The 17206-nt window shown below is 36.2% G+C and overlaps 1 protein-coding gene across 3 annotated transcripts in view; it reads left to right on the top strand.

Moving 5' to 3' along the window:
* Positions 1 to 17206, top strand: part of NBEA (neurobeachin) — a 663869-nt gene that overhangs the window by 98058 nt on the left and 548605 nt on the right. For all 3 annotated transcript variants that reach the window (XM_056109123.1, XM_056109115.1, XM_056109106.1), the window contains exons 2-6: positions 973 to 1204; positions 4627 to 4727; positions 4971 to 5066; positions 7240 to 7361; positions 10927 to 11053. In XM_056109123.1, coding sequence (XP_055965098.1) covers positions 973 to 1204; positions 4627 to 4727; positions 4971 to 5066; positions 7240 to 7361; positions 10927 to 11053 — 678 coding nt within the window. The remainder of the gene's footprint in view (positions 1 to 972; positions 1205 to 4626; positions 4728 to 4970; positions 5067 to 7239; positions 7362 to 10926; positions 11054 to 17206) is intronic.

The following is a 17206-nucleotide window of genomic DNA, read 5'->3' as shown; positions in this document are numbered from 1 at the left end:
ATTAAAGAATGTTTTCAAATCTATAAAGATAACCTGTCAGTATTCTTTTAGAATCTGGTCTCTAACTCAATAATGGTGATTCATGAATGATGTGATCAGTAGAGAATATGAATATCTTTATACTTTTAGTCTAAAGTGAATTTGTTTTACATCATGCTGTATGTATTTGGGGAAGGCAGACATGGAAGTATTACTCACTTGGAATAGTTGTACAAGTAAGATATGCTGCCGTTATATCAACTTCCTTAATTCATATTTTGAAAGCATTCTGAGATGAAAAGTTTTTATCTTTTGAACCTTTTTTTTATGGTTTGTTTTTATTTTTCTTTGTTTGGACGGCCACACCCAGTGGTGCTAAGGGCTTACCCCTGGCTCTGCACTCAGGGTTTCATTCCTGGTGGTATTCAGGGAGTGTATATGTATACTTATTGCATATGTTATAGATATAAAATATATATTTTTACTTCTCAAGTAGTGCTCAGGGGAGTCAGGGGCAACTAACTCCCATTTGATATTGGGCCAACCAGCATAGTGGCAAATTGTAAGGCCTGAAGGTGTGATTAAATTCAGGCATGGTAGAGCTGGGGGACCACTTGGGCTCCATCTGAGTCAGAGGGCCCCAGGGCTAGGCCATGCTCTGGTAGGGATCTAGGAGTGTTCTAGTCCCTGTGCTATTTCCCTGGTCATAATACTCAAACAGCCCTCTCAATATGGATTTCCCCTGAGTTACACTCAGTAATCATATATGCTTCAATAATTTTCAGATTTGAAATACCTTTTCATCTAAAACAAACTATTTTTTTTCTAGTTTCAGTTTTTAAAGCACCTTTTACTTCTGTGTAGTTTTCAGTCTTTTTGTGATCTTAATTTCAAATTAGATGCTTGAAATTTTGTAAACTACTTTGGTTAACTTTGAAGGTTTGACGGTAAGCACCAGGTCTACATTATTGTTTCTTTCTGTTTATTTTTCAGCTGGTTGGTGGAGAATTTGACTTGGAGATGAACTTTATTATTCAGGATGCTGAGAGTATAACATGTATGACAGAGCTTTTGGAGCACTGTGATGTAACATGTCAAGCCGAAATATGGAGTATGTTTACAGCCATTCTACGAAAAAGTGTTCGTAATTTACAGACTAGCACAGAAGTTGGACTAATTGAACAAGTATTGCTGAAAATGAGTGCTGTAGATGACATGATAGCAGGTATGAGGCTATCTGATGGGAAATTACAATTTTAGTGCTTTTCATTATATTCTGCTGTTAATGTAGATTTATGCGATCTGAAGAGAAACCTGATTTTTGAAGTATTGAAGCTACTTGTTTTAAAATGGATTAATATACATTAATGGAAAAATAGGCATGATAGTAAAGGGAAATGTGGAAAATCGAGGTGACTTTTTACTCGGCAAACATCATCACTAGTTATGTTTTCTTAGTTTTAGAAAATCACAGTTGTTTGTATTGTGCTATTAAATCTATTAAGATATTAAGATATGTATAGCGAACAATTTACCACATTATCTGAACTTCCTACTCTTAGATATCTATGGAAGTATGTGACAGGAGGTACAATAAATGCCTTAGATAAGCATATTTTTTGTAATTTTCCATTTGATTTTGATACCGTTTATTGAAACTTTTATTAATAAAATGATCCCCCACAAAAAACCAAACTGCAAATTGGAGACATTATTAGAATATAATATTTCCTGAAATTTTGGAATACTAATTCTATATTATATAATTTTCTAAAAAATAATTTGAATGCTTGATTCTTCATTGTTATTTCTATATCTCCCTGCAGATTTCTTCTTCTCTTTGATTAGGTGACCTTGGTAGAAATTTTTGGAATGATGGGTCCAGAGCAATAGCTATTCCCCAATAAGTTTTGAGTTTAAAGTGTTGAGTCTTTTAACCAGGACTTGTCAGCATGTTTCTTCTGTGTTTCATAAATTTAGAAGTGCGAATATGATTCCCTGTGTTACTCTGTCTACTGATGAAAAGTACTTTAGAGAGGCTGGAGAGATAGTACAGGCTGTATGACTTGCCTGCATGTGGTTGACTCTTGTTTGATTATTACATACAATCTGAGTGACCCATGAGGACAGTGCCAGGAGTAAGCCCTGGCATGTGTGCGATCAACCCCACCCTTCTCAAACAAAAATAACAAAAACAGCCCACTGTAATTTATATATCGTAGACTCTTATGAATTTTGATGTGCATTTGATGAATTTTAGAATTAGTAGAACAAAACTTAAACAAGAAAGAATGTAAGTAATGCGAAGTTAAGCTAAATGCTCTATAAATGTTAATACTATTTTGAGAGTTTTCCATATGGGTATACTAAAATTATTTCTAATTGCTTTAGGAGGTATAGTTACGTATTGAATAATTTACCATTCTCTATATTGACTACTAATAAATGGTTAACTTGATGAAAATTATATTAAACACTTTTAAGTGACTTTATGGTACCATATCTATAAATTCCTCAATTATTTAATAGGATTTTAATGTATATATAAATGCATATACGCGCATAATGTGTTGGGATTGTTTGAAACATCATGTGATTTTTTTTTTTCGTTTTGGGTCACACCTGGCGATGCACAGGGGTTATTCCTGACTCATGCACTCAGGAATTACTCCTGGCAATGCTTGGGTTACCATATGGGATGCTGGGAATTGAACCCGGGTTGGCCGCCTGCAAAGCAAATGCCCTACTTGTTGTGCTATTGCTCCAGCCCCCGTCATGTGATCCTTGAAACCTATTAGAACTTCAGTCTTTAATCTTTTGTTTCTAAGTTTGATAAATACAATGACTACCACATTATAGAATATCTTACAAAATGAATTGAGCCATAAACTTATGCATAGTAGTTCCACAAACACTGAGATGTAATTGAGATGTAAGGAACTAATTCTTGTGGGGTTACTTATTATTTGATGAATTGTTATTTATAATAGAACAAGTATTTTGTTAGTTATTTTTATTATTACTTATGATGGCAGAAGTTCTTATTTTCACAAACTTCAATATATAGTTGCTCTTGATTCTCTTATCCCCAATAATTATGAAATTGATACAAAACTTATTTTAAGTATTGAGTGTCAGAAAAATGTCTTAATTTTAAGTAGGTAAATTAAAATTTAGATAACATCAGACTGATAAGATATTAACCACTAAAATTTTCTCTCACTTATTGCATGGTATGCTCAAACAGGTGCTTTTTAGCTAATAATGACTACAAAGTGTTTAAAAAATAATTCTAGGAAGATATTATGGTTATAGAACTTTTTGAATAAAAAAGACTTGTATAAAAAAGACTAATGAAACTAATGAAAAATAAAATTGAACTTAATTTTATTTTATTAAAAGACACTTAATTTTTATTTGAAATGTTTGTTATAAACCAGTCTTCTGAGTATTATATGGTGACTAAATAGTTTTTGTTAATTGAATGACAAAATGTTTTATTAAGTTATCCCCTAAAATGACATAGGCACAATCAAAATTTTATTGTAGAGATTGCGTATTTTTTTTGGCCACAGATCAAAATCAGTTAAGTCTTGCTAGAAGTTTTTAATTTGAAATATATACAATATAATTTGTAAAAAATATTTGTAATGTTTTTGAATATTAGCTACTAATCTGTGACATATTTTAAGCTGGATATATTATATACCTACTAGACCATATTCATCACCAAATCTATTTACTGTAAATTGTTTAGAATGCACATGCATTTTCATTTTTATATATCACTGTATGGTATCTTTAAGTTGGGAAATGTTTTAGAAATGAAAGAAGTACAAATACTTCGATGATTAATTTTTTGTAAGTAACCATTGATAGTGGTAGTACTAACAAAATTTGGAGATGATAAATTAAACGGGAGAGAGACTAAATGTGTAACTTACCTATTTGGTGATGTTCAGGTAAACAAATTCAGATAATGAATAGCATCAGTAATGCATTTAAATGGGTACTTCTGCTTAGGAGGACTAATTTGGAAGACTGATGGCTCTGGAGTGATACTGTCTAGTTTGAATCCTGAGTCTATCTATACTTACTATAATATGTTTCTAGGCAATGTTTTTGTTATGTTTATTTAAAATATTTGCAAACTAAATTTCATAGATTTGTAAACCAAAGAAGAGTTAGAGTGATTGTTTAATAAAGCAAGGAACATTTCATTTTATTGAAACCATAATTTCTAAAGAACATAAAAAACGTTTTCATTGAAAATTGGTAACTTACAGTATTACATCATTGTACCTGTGAGTACTTTCACTCTGTTTCCCTACATACTGCACATTTGTGTCTTTTTGTAATATGTTTGTTTTCTGGAAATTCATAGACTCTGGCTTTTTTATCATTGATACAAGCAGAATAGAGTGGAGACTCTAATGGGGAAAAAATCCAAAACATCATGTAGTATTTTTTTTCATCTCATGCCAAAATTTATTGATAAACACGTTGTTAATTATGACATTTAGGTATATTTGAAGCACATTATAAAGAGAAATGCTAACAGTTAATGTTTGCTTGTTTAAAAAGTATGTTATCTTGACTGATGGCAGCTCACACTAGAGTTCAGAATAACTTTGTTTTCCTTTGAAGATCTTCTAGTTGATATGTTGGGGGTTCTTGCCAGCTACAGCATCACTGTCAAGGAGTTGAAGCTTTTGTTCAGCATGCTTCGAGGAGAAAGTGGAGTCTGGGTAAGCTGCAGCGGGAGGGAAAGGTGGTCAGTGTCCGAGCATCAGCACTTGATGTTTCTCATTTTATCTCTAGAGAGCTGTAAATTTGAGTTTGTAATAGAAATTATTCCCTCAGTGAGTTTATTATATGATTTAAAATTAATTTTTTTCTTAGTTAGAAAAAGTCTGGTGGCTAATGTGATATGTTAGATACTACTGATAAATTTGTACAGTGATACTTCCTTTATTTTCTTGTTTCCTCAGCCAAGACATGCAGTAAAATTGTTATCAGTTCTTAATCAGATGCCACAAAGACATGGTCCTGATACTTTTTTCAATTTCCCTGGTTGTAGTGCTGCGGTAAGTTTTAAATACTTTGTTTATTTGAAGTTTATTAAGGTATATTTTACATATAATTAAGCCCACTAATATTGAAAGTGCAGTTTGATGTGTTTTGAATTACTTTACAACTACCACAGTCGTTCCCTGAAGCAATTCTGTTACTCTACTAAGTGCTTTTGTGCCTCTTTGAAGCCTGTCCTCTCTCCTAGCCCCTGCACCTTGGTTCCTGTCATTTTGCCTTTTCTATATATAGTAGCACCATATAGTACGTAGTCTCTTCTGTCAAGTAGTTTTCACTCAATCTTGATACCTTTGAGCTTATGCATGTTTTACCTTGTCAGTAGTTTATTCAAAACAGCAATATTGTATTCCATAGTTTTGCCAGAACCTGTAGTTGATGGATATTGGAGTGTTCAGTCTTTGGTGAAATAATGCTGATGTGAACATCAAAACTTAGATCTTCTGTGTGTCTGTGTACATACATATGTGTACACACACACACACACACACACACACACACACACACACACACATACAGAGAAGTGGTTTTTTTAAAAAAAAATATTGATGGAGGAGGTGGTTTTGGCCATACACAGTGCTTGGGTCTAATTTCTAGTGATGTCTAGCAGACCATATGTGGTGTTGGGTGTATGAACTAGGATCAGTGGGCTACAAGGCTAGCGTGCTTTCATTTTTGTGCTCTCTCCAGCCCAGGCGCGCACATATGTGTGTGTATTACACACACACAAAGTCAGTTGTATTCTATAGTGAAAAATTTTGCATTTGCATCAGCATTATATGAAAATTGCCTCTTATTTTAGTGGGGAGGGGACCCATCCCAGCAGAGTTCAGCATGTTGGGTGATCCACACTGCTGATCGTTGATTAGACTGGCCAAATGGTTCAGTGCCCAGACCAGGAAAGATTAGCTTCTGTTCCTGCTTTTTTAAATTTGAACTTTTTAAATTTTGTGTATTCTTTATGATTGATGATATTGGGTATTTTGTATGTGTGTTTATTGACTGCTTTCAATCTTATTTTTCTTTTTGTATTTTCTGTTTGCTTTGTATTTCGGGTACAAATGGATTTTTAGAGATTATTTGTTAATTTTTTTCTCACAACCTGTGTCCTGCCTCTTTATTTTCTTAGCACTGCTCTTTGAAGCACAACTGATTATAAATTTGGTGAAGTACATTTAATGATTTTTCATTATGGCATTTTAAATCTAGTAATAGTTATATTACTTTTTTCACTTGATGATTTCTATTGTTCTTTTATTTTATAAATCTTTACTTATGTTAGTATCTTTTTCCATGTTATCCCAATTCTTTTTTGTTACTTTGCTAGTAAATGGAAAGGCAGTTGAGTTTTAAAATACATTTGCCCTTATATATCCTGTATCCTAGTTTATCTTGCTGTTCCTAGTGGTTTTCTTTCCTTCCCTTTTTTTCCTTTTTCTTTTTTTAAAAAGCAAAGTGGAGTTACTAACATTATTCATAGAATTTTTTTTCATTCTGTGAATAAAGCTATTCTTACTTCATACACTCCGCATGCCTTTTTTTATTATTAACTTTTTGTAGTAGCTAGGATTTCCAATGCATCATTAAATAGCAGAAAACCTCAGTTATTCTTAGTCTTAGGGAAGCTTTGCATGCTTCACCATCAAATATGTTATTAGCATTAGGTTTTAAAACACACTTCGTGTCAAGTTGAGGACTTGTCTTTTGATTTCAGTTTATTGTGGTTTATAAATCATTACTATGTTAATAGAAATATTAATATGTTGATAGTAGTTTTAGATTTTTACATATTTATTTTCTCTCTCTCTCTCTCTCTCTCTCTCTCTCTCTCTCTCTTTCTGGGTCAATTCCAGCTCTGCTCAGGGCTTACCACTTTGGGCTTGGGGAACATATGGAGTGCCAGGGATTAAACCTGGGTCGTACACTTGCAGGGAAAGCACCCTAGCTACTGCACTATCTCTTTGACCCTTTATTCCTCGTTGTATTGAAATGTGGATTCTTTATGAATTTATTATTTTAACATAATACATGTAGATTCTTTGAGATAGTTTAAATTCTTTAATATTTCCCCAAGTACTTTGACTTTTTTTTTTTATAAAAGTATACTTGTGTTACCTACCATCACATCTTCTTAAAGTATTATTTTTTTATCTTCTTTTCAATGTTTTGCAGGCAATTGCGTTGCCTCCCATTGCAAAGTGGCCTTATCAGAATGGCTTTACCCTAAACACTTGGTTTCGTATGGATCCATTAAATAACATAAATGTTGATAAGGATAAACCTTATCTTTATTGGTAAGTAAGCAATAAATTTAATTTTAGGACTTTAAAAATATTTCAGTGTTATAGATAAGGGTCAAGATAATAGAGAAACAAATTAAAAATACCTATGTAAAATTTAATGATAGATTGTATTTTCCTATTGATTGTAGGCAGCTTGCCTTGCTGTTTTTTAAAATTATTTTTTTCAGTTACAATTCAGAAATCAAGAATTATAGAACTTCTCTTTCCTGTATACTTCAATAAAGATATTATTTGTGTTTTTTCCAAAGGTATTTATCAAAACTCCTAGATCTTTTTCTTTGCCTTTTTACTTTAATCTGTGAACATAATTATGATATATTTAAAAATACTAGTAATAACCATTAAGGAATTATAATCAGATAAAATGAATTACTTTGTGATTACAAATAGAATGGGTTATTGAACTTAATAATGGGTTGCCATATAAGGTCTGACTTGTAAGTAATAACAAACTTTCATTGGCTGACCTTCTGTATAGACAGTCGACCAGGTGAACACGGCTTTGAATGTACAAGTCTGCTTATCTAAGTTTTCTTTTAAACAAGTGACATACTTATGAAAATAAAAGGATAAAATTGAGAGCTAAAAATGCATTTTCTTATTTCTAAAGGAACATTTTCCATCCTTTAGCTTTTTTGTAGCAATATAGTATATATTACTTGTAATATACAGAATATGGTGGGATGGTTATTTTTGCTTTTGCTCCACACCTGGCACTGCTATGTGAGAGACTTCTATAGTACTTGCGAGAACATCTGGTGCTAAGGGTTGATTTCTTTTTACTTCTGCATGCTATTGAGCTATCTCTCTGACCTCAAAATGTTTTGACCAACTGTATGATGAGTAAAGTTTGTAGTTAACAGAAGCTATAAGTAGTTAGGGTTATTATTAGGTTTTAGGATTTCTGTGAGTTAGTAGTAATATGTAGACTTTTCACTGAGTGGGGTACATGTCCCCTTCTCCTACCTTTTTAATTTAAGGACCAGTATTACTAAGTATCCTAAGTGATTTCATGTCACAACTCATTTACTGCCTTCCGTATTCTGAAATACCAGTGCCTGAGTTTCAGTTGTCTTTTCTTTGCTTACTATTTACCAAAACTGTGCTTTGGTGTATCCAGTTATAGAATATTGATAATTGTACCTATTACGTGTAAGATATTGCATGAGAAAATAATATTTAATGTATTTTTGTTATAGTGACTGGTTCAGAAATTTGACTAAAGAAAAAAGTACTTGTAGTACTAATACTAGCTATTAAAAATTAGCTAGTACTAATATTTAAAAAATGGTTATTAGTAACTGGGTAATTACCTACTATGTAGCACTGTAGCACTGTCCTCCTGTTGTTCATCGATTTGCTTGAGCAGGCACCAGTAATGTCTCACAACAAATTATGAGACTTGTTACTGTTCTTGGCATATCGAATACATCACATCATGGGTAGCTTGCCAGGCTTTGCCGTGCAGGCGGGATACCCTCGGTAGCTTGCCAAGCTCTCTGAGAGGGGCAGAGGAATTGAACCCGGTTGGCCGCGTGCAAGGGAAACACCTTACCTGCTATGCTATCGCTCTGGCCCATGAAACCTCAAAAATACTAGGGAGTAACACAGGGAGAATAGGATACTGTGATGAATACAACAAAATGCTATATTCAGGGAGACTGAGCTGCCCAGATGTCCTTCAGTCTAACCGCTGACACTCCCTGCTGTCTCTGGTGTCCCAAAGTCAGGGGCTACACCTTCAATCTGCTCCCAGTCAGTGCCTCGACAGGACCAGGCTCCCAACCTCTACCCCAGATCAGCAGGGAGCCCCTTCGGGACTCCAGAGTGCAAGCAGCCCAGCACAATGGCATATGCCAACCCCCCCACCCCACCCCCGCCCTGCCACTGCACACAGCCAATGCCACGGGCCCCCCCGCGAGCACCCTCCTTTGCCCCAGGCCTCCTATGTGTTAGGTGAAGCCACCAAGTGGCTCCTCAGTAGCACCACCACGCCAGCGCACCCCACTCACCTGTGCTGCTTCCCTGGGCTTGACACCTCTGGGGGCCGGGCCTGCGAGCGTACCTGCTATGTAGGTAATAATAAGCACTATAGTACCATCCTCCCATTGTTCATCTATTTGCTGGTGCGTGCCCAGTAATGTCTCCATTGTGAGACTTGTTGCTGTGTTTGGCATATTGAATACCTCACAAGTAGCTTGCCAGGCTTTGCCGGGTAGGCGAATTACTCTCAGTAGCTTGCTGGGCTCTCCGAGAGGGGCAGAGGAATCGAACCCAGGTCGACTGACCCGGCCGCATGCAAGGCAAACTCCCTATCCGCTGTGTTATTGTGAGGTTTTAAGTTTTTATCAGATTTGGGGGTTATACTCACAGTGATCAGGGGAAACTCCGGCTCTGCATTCAGCAATTAGTCCTGGGGATGCTCAGGGATGCCACGGATTGAATCTAGGTCGGCTGCTTGGAGAGCAAGTACCCTACCTGCTATGGTACCTGCTCTGGCCTTCAAGGGAATTGTAAACAGCTAAATCTTTAACCATTAGTGTGTTGTTCTTCATTATTGTGATTTGGGAGATAATACGTTTGTTGTATAAATAAAAATAATGTCTTATTTTTTCAATGTATTTTAAAATGTGATTGAATGTAAAACTAGGAATAGAAAAAATTGCTGTATTCCATAGTCATGTCTTTTTCCCTTTTGATTAGAATGTTCTGATTACATAACTTATTTATCAAGCTTGACTATTTTAAATTTTATTTGTAAAGGTAAATAGAATTAGAGAAAAAACTTTTTGAAAACAAGCTATATGAATGATTTGGCTTAGATTTTTGTCTTTTCTAAACCCATATAATTATTAATGGTCAATGAAATCAACTTGACTGTTATATTTTTATGTATTTTTGAAATTATAAAGTGTTTTATAGTTTTCTATTTTCCAAATTTCAATTCTTTATCTTTCAGTTTTCCTAAACTTTTTGTTTTAATCTTTATTTGGCTCATTCAATACCCTTTTTCTCTGCAAGGAAGTAAATATAGATACACATATAAATATGTATGAAAAGAAAGTTCTGTGTATTAAGAAAATTTTATATATGTATGTAAACCACATTTTTCACCAGATATCTGATAATCATTTTGGGGTACTAAAATCAGTATTGAGTTAAAGCTAAATGTACATATATATACTCTTATATATATATGTGTGTATTCTGTATCTATGTATAAATGTATTCTAAAATGTATGCTACGGGTAGGGTATTTGCCTTGCATATTACTGACCCGAGTGACCCGGGTTCTATTCCTCCACCCCTCTCGGAGTGCGCAGCAAGCTACCGAGAGTATCTTGCCCACACGGCAAAGCCTGGCACCCTGTCCGTGACGTATTCGATATGCCAAATACAGTAACAAGAAGTCTTACAATGGAGAAGTTACTGGGCCCGCCCGAGCAAATCGATGAACAGCCGGAGGACAGTGCGACAGTGCTACAGCACTAAGCTTTATTTATATACCTAGTTCTTGTCATTGGTTATATTATATTAGCCTTGGTTTTCTTTCCAGTTTTCGTACTAGTAAAGGAGTTGGTTATTCTGCCCATTTTGTTGGCAACTGTCTCATAGTCACATCACTGAAGTCCAAAGGAAAAGGTTTTCAGCACTGTGTGAAATATGATTTTCAACCACGCAAGGTATGTATAAGTATATAATTCTATAGAGATTTATATAATTTGCCATTCCCACTGATTTAAAAAAAAACCTGGTGTGACTTAGGTAATATTTTCTTATGAATGTTCTCTTTTCTTATGTTACTACATTACTAATGTAATGTTTTCTTATGACTTCTAATGCTTCCTTTTTAACCATTTGCATTATTCACCGACTTCTTATATCTAACTTTTCTATTCTTTAATGTGGGCTTTAATTTCTCCCTTGCTGTGGTCTATTCTGTGGAGTTTATTTAGTAACTTTTATGTTTTTTATTAAGTACCTATAGTTATTACAGTAACTCGTGGGTATTGGAGGTATAAGAGTATCTCAGCTTTTATGGAGCGTATATTTTGGGGAAATCTTTGTTCATTGTCAAGATAGTGTTTTAATATTAGCATTTCAAGAATGTTCTCAGTCTCATCAGTGTACGTGGTGCTGCAATCTTGATAGTACTTTCTGGTTTTCAACATTAGAATGAAAGAGCTTTGGAATTTCCTGTCTCCGGTCTTGATTTTCACTGGAGTTATTTTTTGACTAAGAGGGCTGTCATCGTCGTAAGAAGTCATGTCTCTTGGCTTTGCTGTCATCTCTTCTTTGACTTGTTTTCTTATCAATTTTAGCTCCTACACTTTTTATGTATGTCTGTCTCTTTTTATAAATATGCTCTTTGCTTTATTTGGGGGCATACAGGCATGGGTTTTAATAACAGCATATGAGACTACATTTTATATTTTGACTGATGGGCACAGCAGGTGATAAAGGTCAACATTACATACTAGATTTTCTATTACTTTAATTTTTAATGTTCATAAAGTTGTTCACAATAATTGATGACATTCAGTATTTCAACACCAATTCCACCACCATTACACCTTCTCATCACTATCACTTCAATTTTTCCCACCACCACTCAAACCTGCCCCCAGCTAGATTGTCTTTTTTTAATGGTGACACCTTCTTATATGTTTATTCTGATCCTAAACATTTAGTACATATTCCCTAAGGAGCGATAGCACAGCGGGTAGGGCGTTCGCCTTACACGCGGCCAACATGGCCGACCCGAGTTCGATTCCTCCGCCCCTCTCGGAGAGCCTGGCAAGCTACCGAGAGTATTCGATATGCCAGACACAGTAACAACAAAGTCTCCAATGGAGACGTTACTGGGCCCGCTCGAGCAAATCGACGATCAACGGGAGGGCCTTTACCTTTTACCTTTTATACATATCAAAATATGTATGCTATGAGTTTGCTTTGTAGTTTATATAATTTATGCCTGCCATTTAAATGTTCTACTTTACTTTGATAATAATAAATATTTTAATAATTATATTTGAAGTTTATAGGCAAACTTTTATATCAGTTTATGTTACTTTGTTTGTAGTTCTGAAGAATCATGTTTGAAGAAAATCAGAAGTGTTATAGTACTTTTCTTCCTTTTCTTCCTTTTCTCCCTTCTCTTTTCCCCATTCTAATCTCAGTCTCTTAATTGTCTATTCAAATCGCCTCCTTTTCTTCTCTTTCCTTGTTCTTGCTCTTTTGCTCTTTTCCAAACCTAATTTGGATTAAGTAGAACAATCAGGTTGTAGAATCAGATACAGACCAGAGAAAAGTAATTTAAGTATGCGTATATTTCTTGCACTGTGCACTCACAAATAATTAGCTTTTTTTCCAAGACAAATGGAAAACCTCCAGACTTAGTGATCCAGCAGGGCTGGACTTGAGAGTGATTCCGCTAATACAAATGGACCTGAATATCATTTTCTAATTTATAAATATCTACTTCATCAACTATGCCAGCTTCAGGGTAACGGATGTTGATCTACTCTTAATATTTCAGTCTATGAAGTATACCTTTACTTACTATCTACAAAAATAGGAAAGGCCAGGTTAAAATGTATTTTTAATTTAATTGTATTTGTTTTCATTTGGTACACAAGGTGCTGTGTAGGACTTATTCCTGGCTCTGTGCCTAGAGAGTATTCCTGGTGGAGCTCTGGAGACAATATATGGTGCTGGGGATGCAATTAGGTTTCACCGTGTGCAAAGCCAGTGCCTTAACCTCTATACTATCTCTCTGGCTCTGAAATGTGTTTTTAAAAACTTGTTCTATAGATAACGTATAATAAAATATAAATAAATGTACAATTATATATTTAGATTTAATTCTAATACGGGTCTGGAGCGATAGCACAGCGGGTAGGGCGTTCGCCTTACAAGCGGCCAACATGGCCGACCCGAGTTCGATTCCTCCACCCCTCTCGGAGAGCCTGGCAAGCTACCGAGAGTATTCGATATGCCAGACACAGTAACAACAAAGTCTCCAATGGAGACGTTACTGGGCCCGCTCGAGCAAATCGACGATCAACGGGAGGGCCTTTACCTTTTTTTACCTTACAAGTGTATAAGATAAGAAATTCACTCAGCATTGAATAGAGGTTTCTCAAAGATGTTATTACCTATTTACAATACTTATGCCTGCATCTTTATATCAACAAGATTAGACTTCAAACTTCAAAGTGGTTGAAACATAGAACAAAATAAGATGAATACCCATAATCCAGATATCCCTTCCAGGACCCAGGAGATTAGACAGTCGGATTATGCATCTTTTCCAGGAATGCTTATACTCTCTTGCCGTGTAATATTAAACCACAGGAATAATCATAGCAGATATGAGGAGTTTACATGTGTTTGAGGAAGTACTTTCTTTTCTTTTCTTTGCCTTTTTTGTTTGCTTTTTGATCTGGATTATTGTGTTTTGCAACAGAAAAATTATTTTAAATTTTTAGATTTAAAATTTTTTCATGGGTCAAATAAATTTATGCTAGAATACAAATTAATTTATGCTAGAATACAAATTATTTAATTTATGCTAGAATACAAATTTAACCATCATTCAATTTTAATGTATGTTTGAAAATAGCTTAAAAATATAAGTAAATTTGTTAAAAAGGAGATTTTTTTCCTTGATACATATTCAGGCATCTTCATAGAAACTCTACTGTCTCTTCTTTAGAAATTCTGATATATTAAATGTGGTATTGTTTCCAAATAGAGTTGCCAAACAATTTTAAATTTTAGTGGGACTTGAAATACAGATTTTTGGAATTGTAGTTTTCAACTTGGAAATGGTAGGTCTTTGACAAATAGTGTAGGTAATTTTCCTCACCATATGTATTTAGGAAACCATGTTTTAAAAGTATGAATAAGAAAAATCAGAAAAAAACTAAAATTAGTTTTTTTCCTTAATCAGTACAAAATTTAAAAGTTGAAATTAAAAGTAAAATTTTATTATTTTCCCAGTTCTTTTTAATCCCCTTGTTTTTCTCAACACTTTATTTATGTTATTTTATTTATTTTTTTTATAATTTTATTTGTGCTGGAGTGATAGCACAGCAGTAGGGTGTTTGCCTTGCACGGAGCCAACACGGCCGACCCGAGTTTGATTTCTCTGCCCCTCTCGGAGAGCCTGGCAAGCTACTGAGAGTATCTCGCCCGCATGGCAGAGCCTGGCAAGCTACCTGTGATGTATTCGATATGCCAAACACAGTAACAACAAAGTCTCCAATGGAGATGTTACTGGGCCCGCTCGAGCAAATCGAGGACAGTATAATTTTATTTATTTTTTTCTTATTATATTTATTTATTGAATCACTGTGGGAAGAGTTACAATGCTTTCAAGTTTAAGTCTCCATCATACAGTGATCAAACACCTTTCCCTTCACTAGTACTCATTTTTCACCACCAACAACCCCCCAACCCTCCCAATGCCTGTGAGTTAGATGATTTGCACTTAACTATTCTCTACATTGATTCCATTCATTATTTCGATAAAAGATCAACCATTATTGTTTAGAATTTCTCCCCCTACAATCAGAATTGCAAAAAGGCATTGTGAATATTTTGTTTTCTATAGCTGGTATGAGAATCATGTAATGTCATATAATGATTTTGGATTTCTGCAAAGAGCCAGATCATTACAAGATTGGTTTCTGTGCATCTGGTGTTATGGCTATGCCGGAGAGCCACTCCTGGGGGCAACTCGTGACCTTGGTAGGGTGTGAAGGACGAGCCGGTACCGCCCCCGCCCCCTTCCCTTGAGACTGCAGTTGCCCCATCACCGCTAGCTCATACCTGGCTTTCCTATAAGCTCTGAGGCAGTGGGCACCTTGCTGCCGGGGGGGAAAAGGTGGCAGGGAGCAACACCCTTTCCCTCCTGGGGAGGCATGGCGCCTTAGATGAACATAAGGTCCATTCACTTTTCTGCCATAAGCTGTCAAGCTCTGGACTAAGTCCTTTTGCTTCTGGAGCCATGGCCATGCCGGAGAGCCGCTTGTTGGGGGCAGCTTGTGACCTCGGGCATAAAGGACGAGCTGGTACCATTACCCTTCCCATGGGACTGCAGTTGCCCCGTCACCGCTGGCTCATACCTGGCTTTCCAATAAGCCCTGAGGCGGCAGTCACCTTGTATGCGGTCTGGATGCATTTCTGCCAAAAGCCGATGGGTTTCGAGATTTGTTTCTGAGTCTCTGGGATCATGGCTGTTAATCTGCTTGATCAGGAGCCAGAGAGGCCCTTTGTAGGTGGTGACTCGGGGTCTCGTTGGGATGGGGAGGAAAGGGCCGGTTCCACCCCCATCTGGTGAGGCCCAGCGCTGTCTCATCACTGCAGGTCAAAACCTGACTGTCCTGTGGCCTCTGGAGGATGGCGGTCACCGGGCCGCCAGGGGGAACAGGCTAAGGTCCGAAACCTATTCCTACCTGGATTGGCCCAGTGCCAGTAACCTACTGCAGGAACAGGACGCATTTCTGCCAAAAGCCACTGGGTTCCGAGATTCATATCTGAGACTCTGGGATCATGACCATCAAGCAGTTAGATGAGGAACCAGAGAGGCCATGCCTCCAATTATATAGCTGAGCCATAGGTAGTTTGTGGGTGTGTCTTCCAAATACCTAACTTTTGGCCATTTACTTTCTTGGTAAACTTGGCCCCAAGTTTTTGGGGTCTGCCAAAGGCACAGCAGCAATTTTGGGGTATCTGAAAGTCTGACGGTGCCATCAGGCTGCTGATGCACTCGCCTCACAGGTACAGGCTGACCTGCTGGCGGCACCATTCCCCCTCTCAACACTTTTTGAAAAAAAATAAGATTATTATCTAGCAGCTGGAGACAGATAGTGTTAGGGTTAATGTGCTTATCTAATCTGTAACTAACCCTGGTTCTCTTCTGTACCACTGATCACTACCAGGTGGGATCTCCCAGCACAGAACCAGGACTAAGCCCTGACCCCCAGTTTGGTGGGGCTCAAACCAAGGAGCAAACAGATCTGCCCTCCCTCCCCCGCATAAGTCTATTACATCCCTGTTTGTACCAGTTCTGTATTAGTGACTCTGAGGGTGTTAGCAGAAACAACAAAAGTTTAAGCTTGTGACAATAGAACTTTCAGCATCTGTATGGTAAGCGCTTGATGTTTGTATAAATGCAGTATTAAACATTTCCGATCAGTTCTTTTTTAAAACTTTATTTGAACACCACGGTTCACAAAGTCGCTCATTATTGAGTTGTTTCAGATATTCAATATTCCAACAACAATCCCACCATCAGCATTGCCTTCCTTTCGTGTTGTGTCCCTAGTTCCCCACCCAACCCTCCAGCATCTCCACTTAGCAGGTGCAAAGTCATTTACTTTGCTTATCACAACATAATGGCAAACAAATTTGCTTATTACAGCAAAATGGCAAATAGAATGATAGAAAAAATAGAAAATTTCTGAAAATTGTTATATCTCACAATGGTGTTACTAAATTCATTGATTAAGGATTTACTGAGCGGCTTGGTGCTGGTAGATGATGAGTTATTATTATGTGACTTTCATGTGTTCCTAGTGGAGTCGTGCCTTTATCTTTTTTTCAGCTCTGTTCTCAGATTTTAAGCTGAATGTAGACTTTAGTATACATTTAAGTATGCATGTATTATTTCTAAATTTACTCTCATTTTCTTTAGTTAAGAATACCAATTCAAAACTTGCTCTGTTTTTAGTGAAAAGTTACTTTTATCTATTACTGTAGGGTGTATACTGATGTATGTTTATTCATTTAATTTTGGCATTTTTTTATGTTATGTCCAAAAGTAAACT

This window comes from Sorex fumeus, unplaced genomic scaffold, assembly GCF_029834395.1.
Source record: "Sorex fumeus unplaced genomic scaffold, SorFum_2.1 ptg000008l, whole genome shotgun sequence".
NCBI lineage: Eukaryota > Metazoa > Chordata > Mammalia > Eulipotyphla > Soricidae > Sorex > Sorex fumeus.
This window is presented reverse-complemented; position numbering and strand designations above follow the sequence as displayed.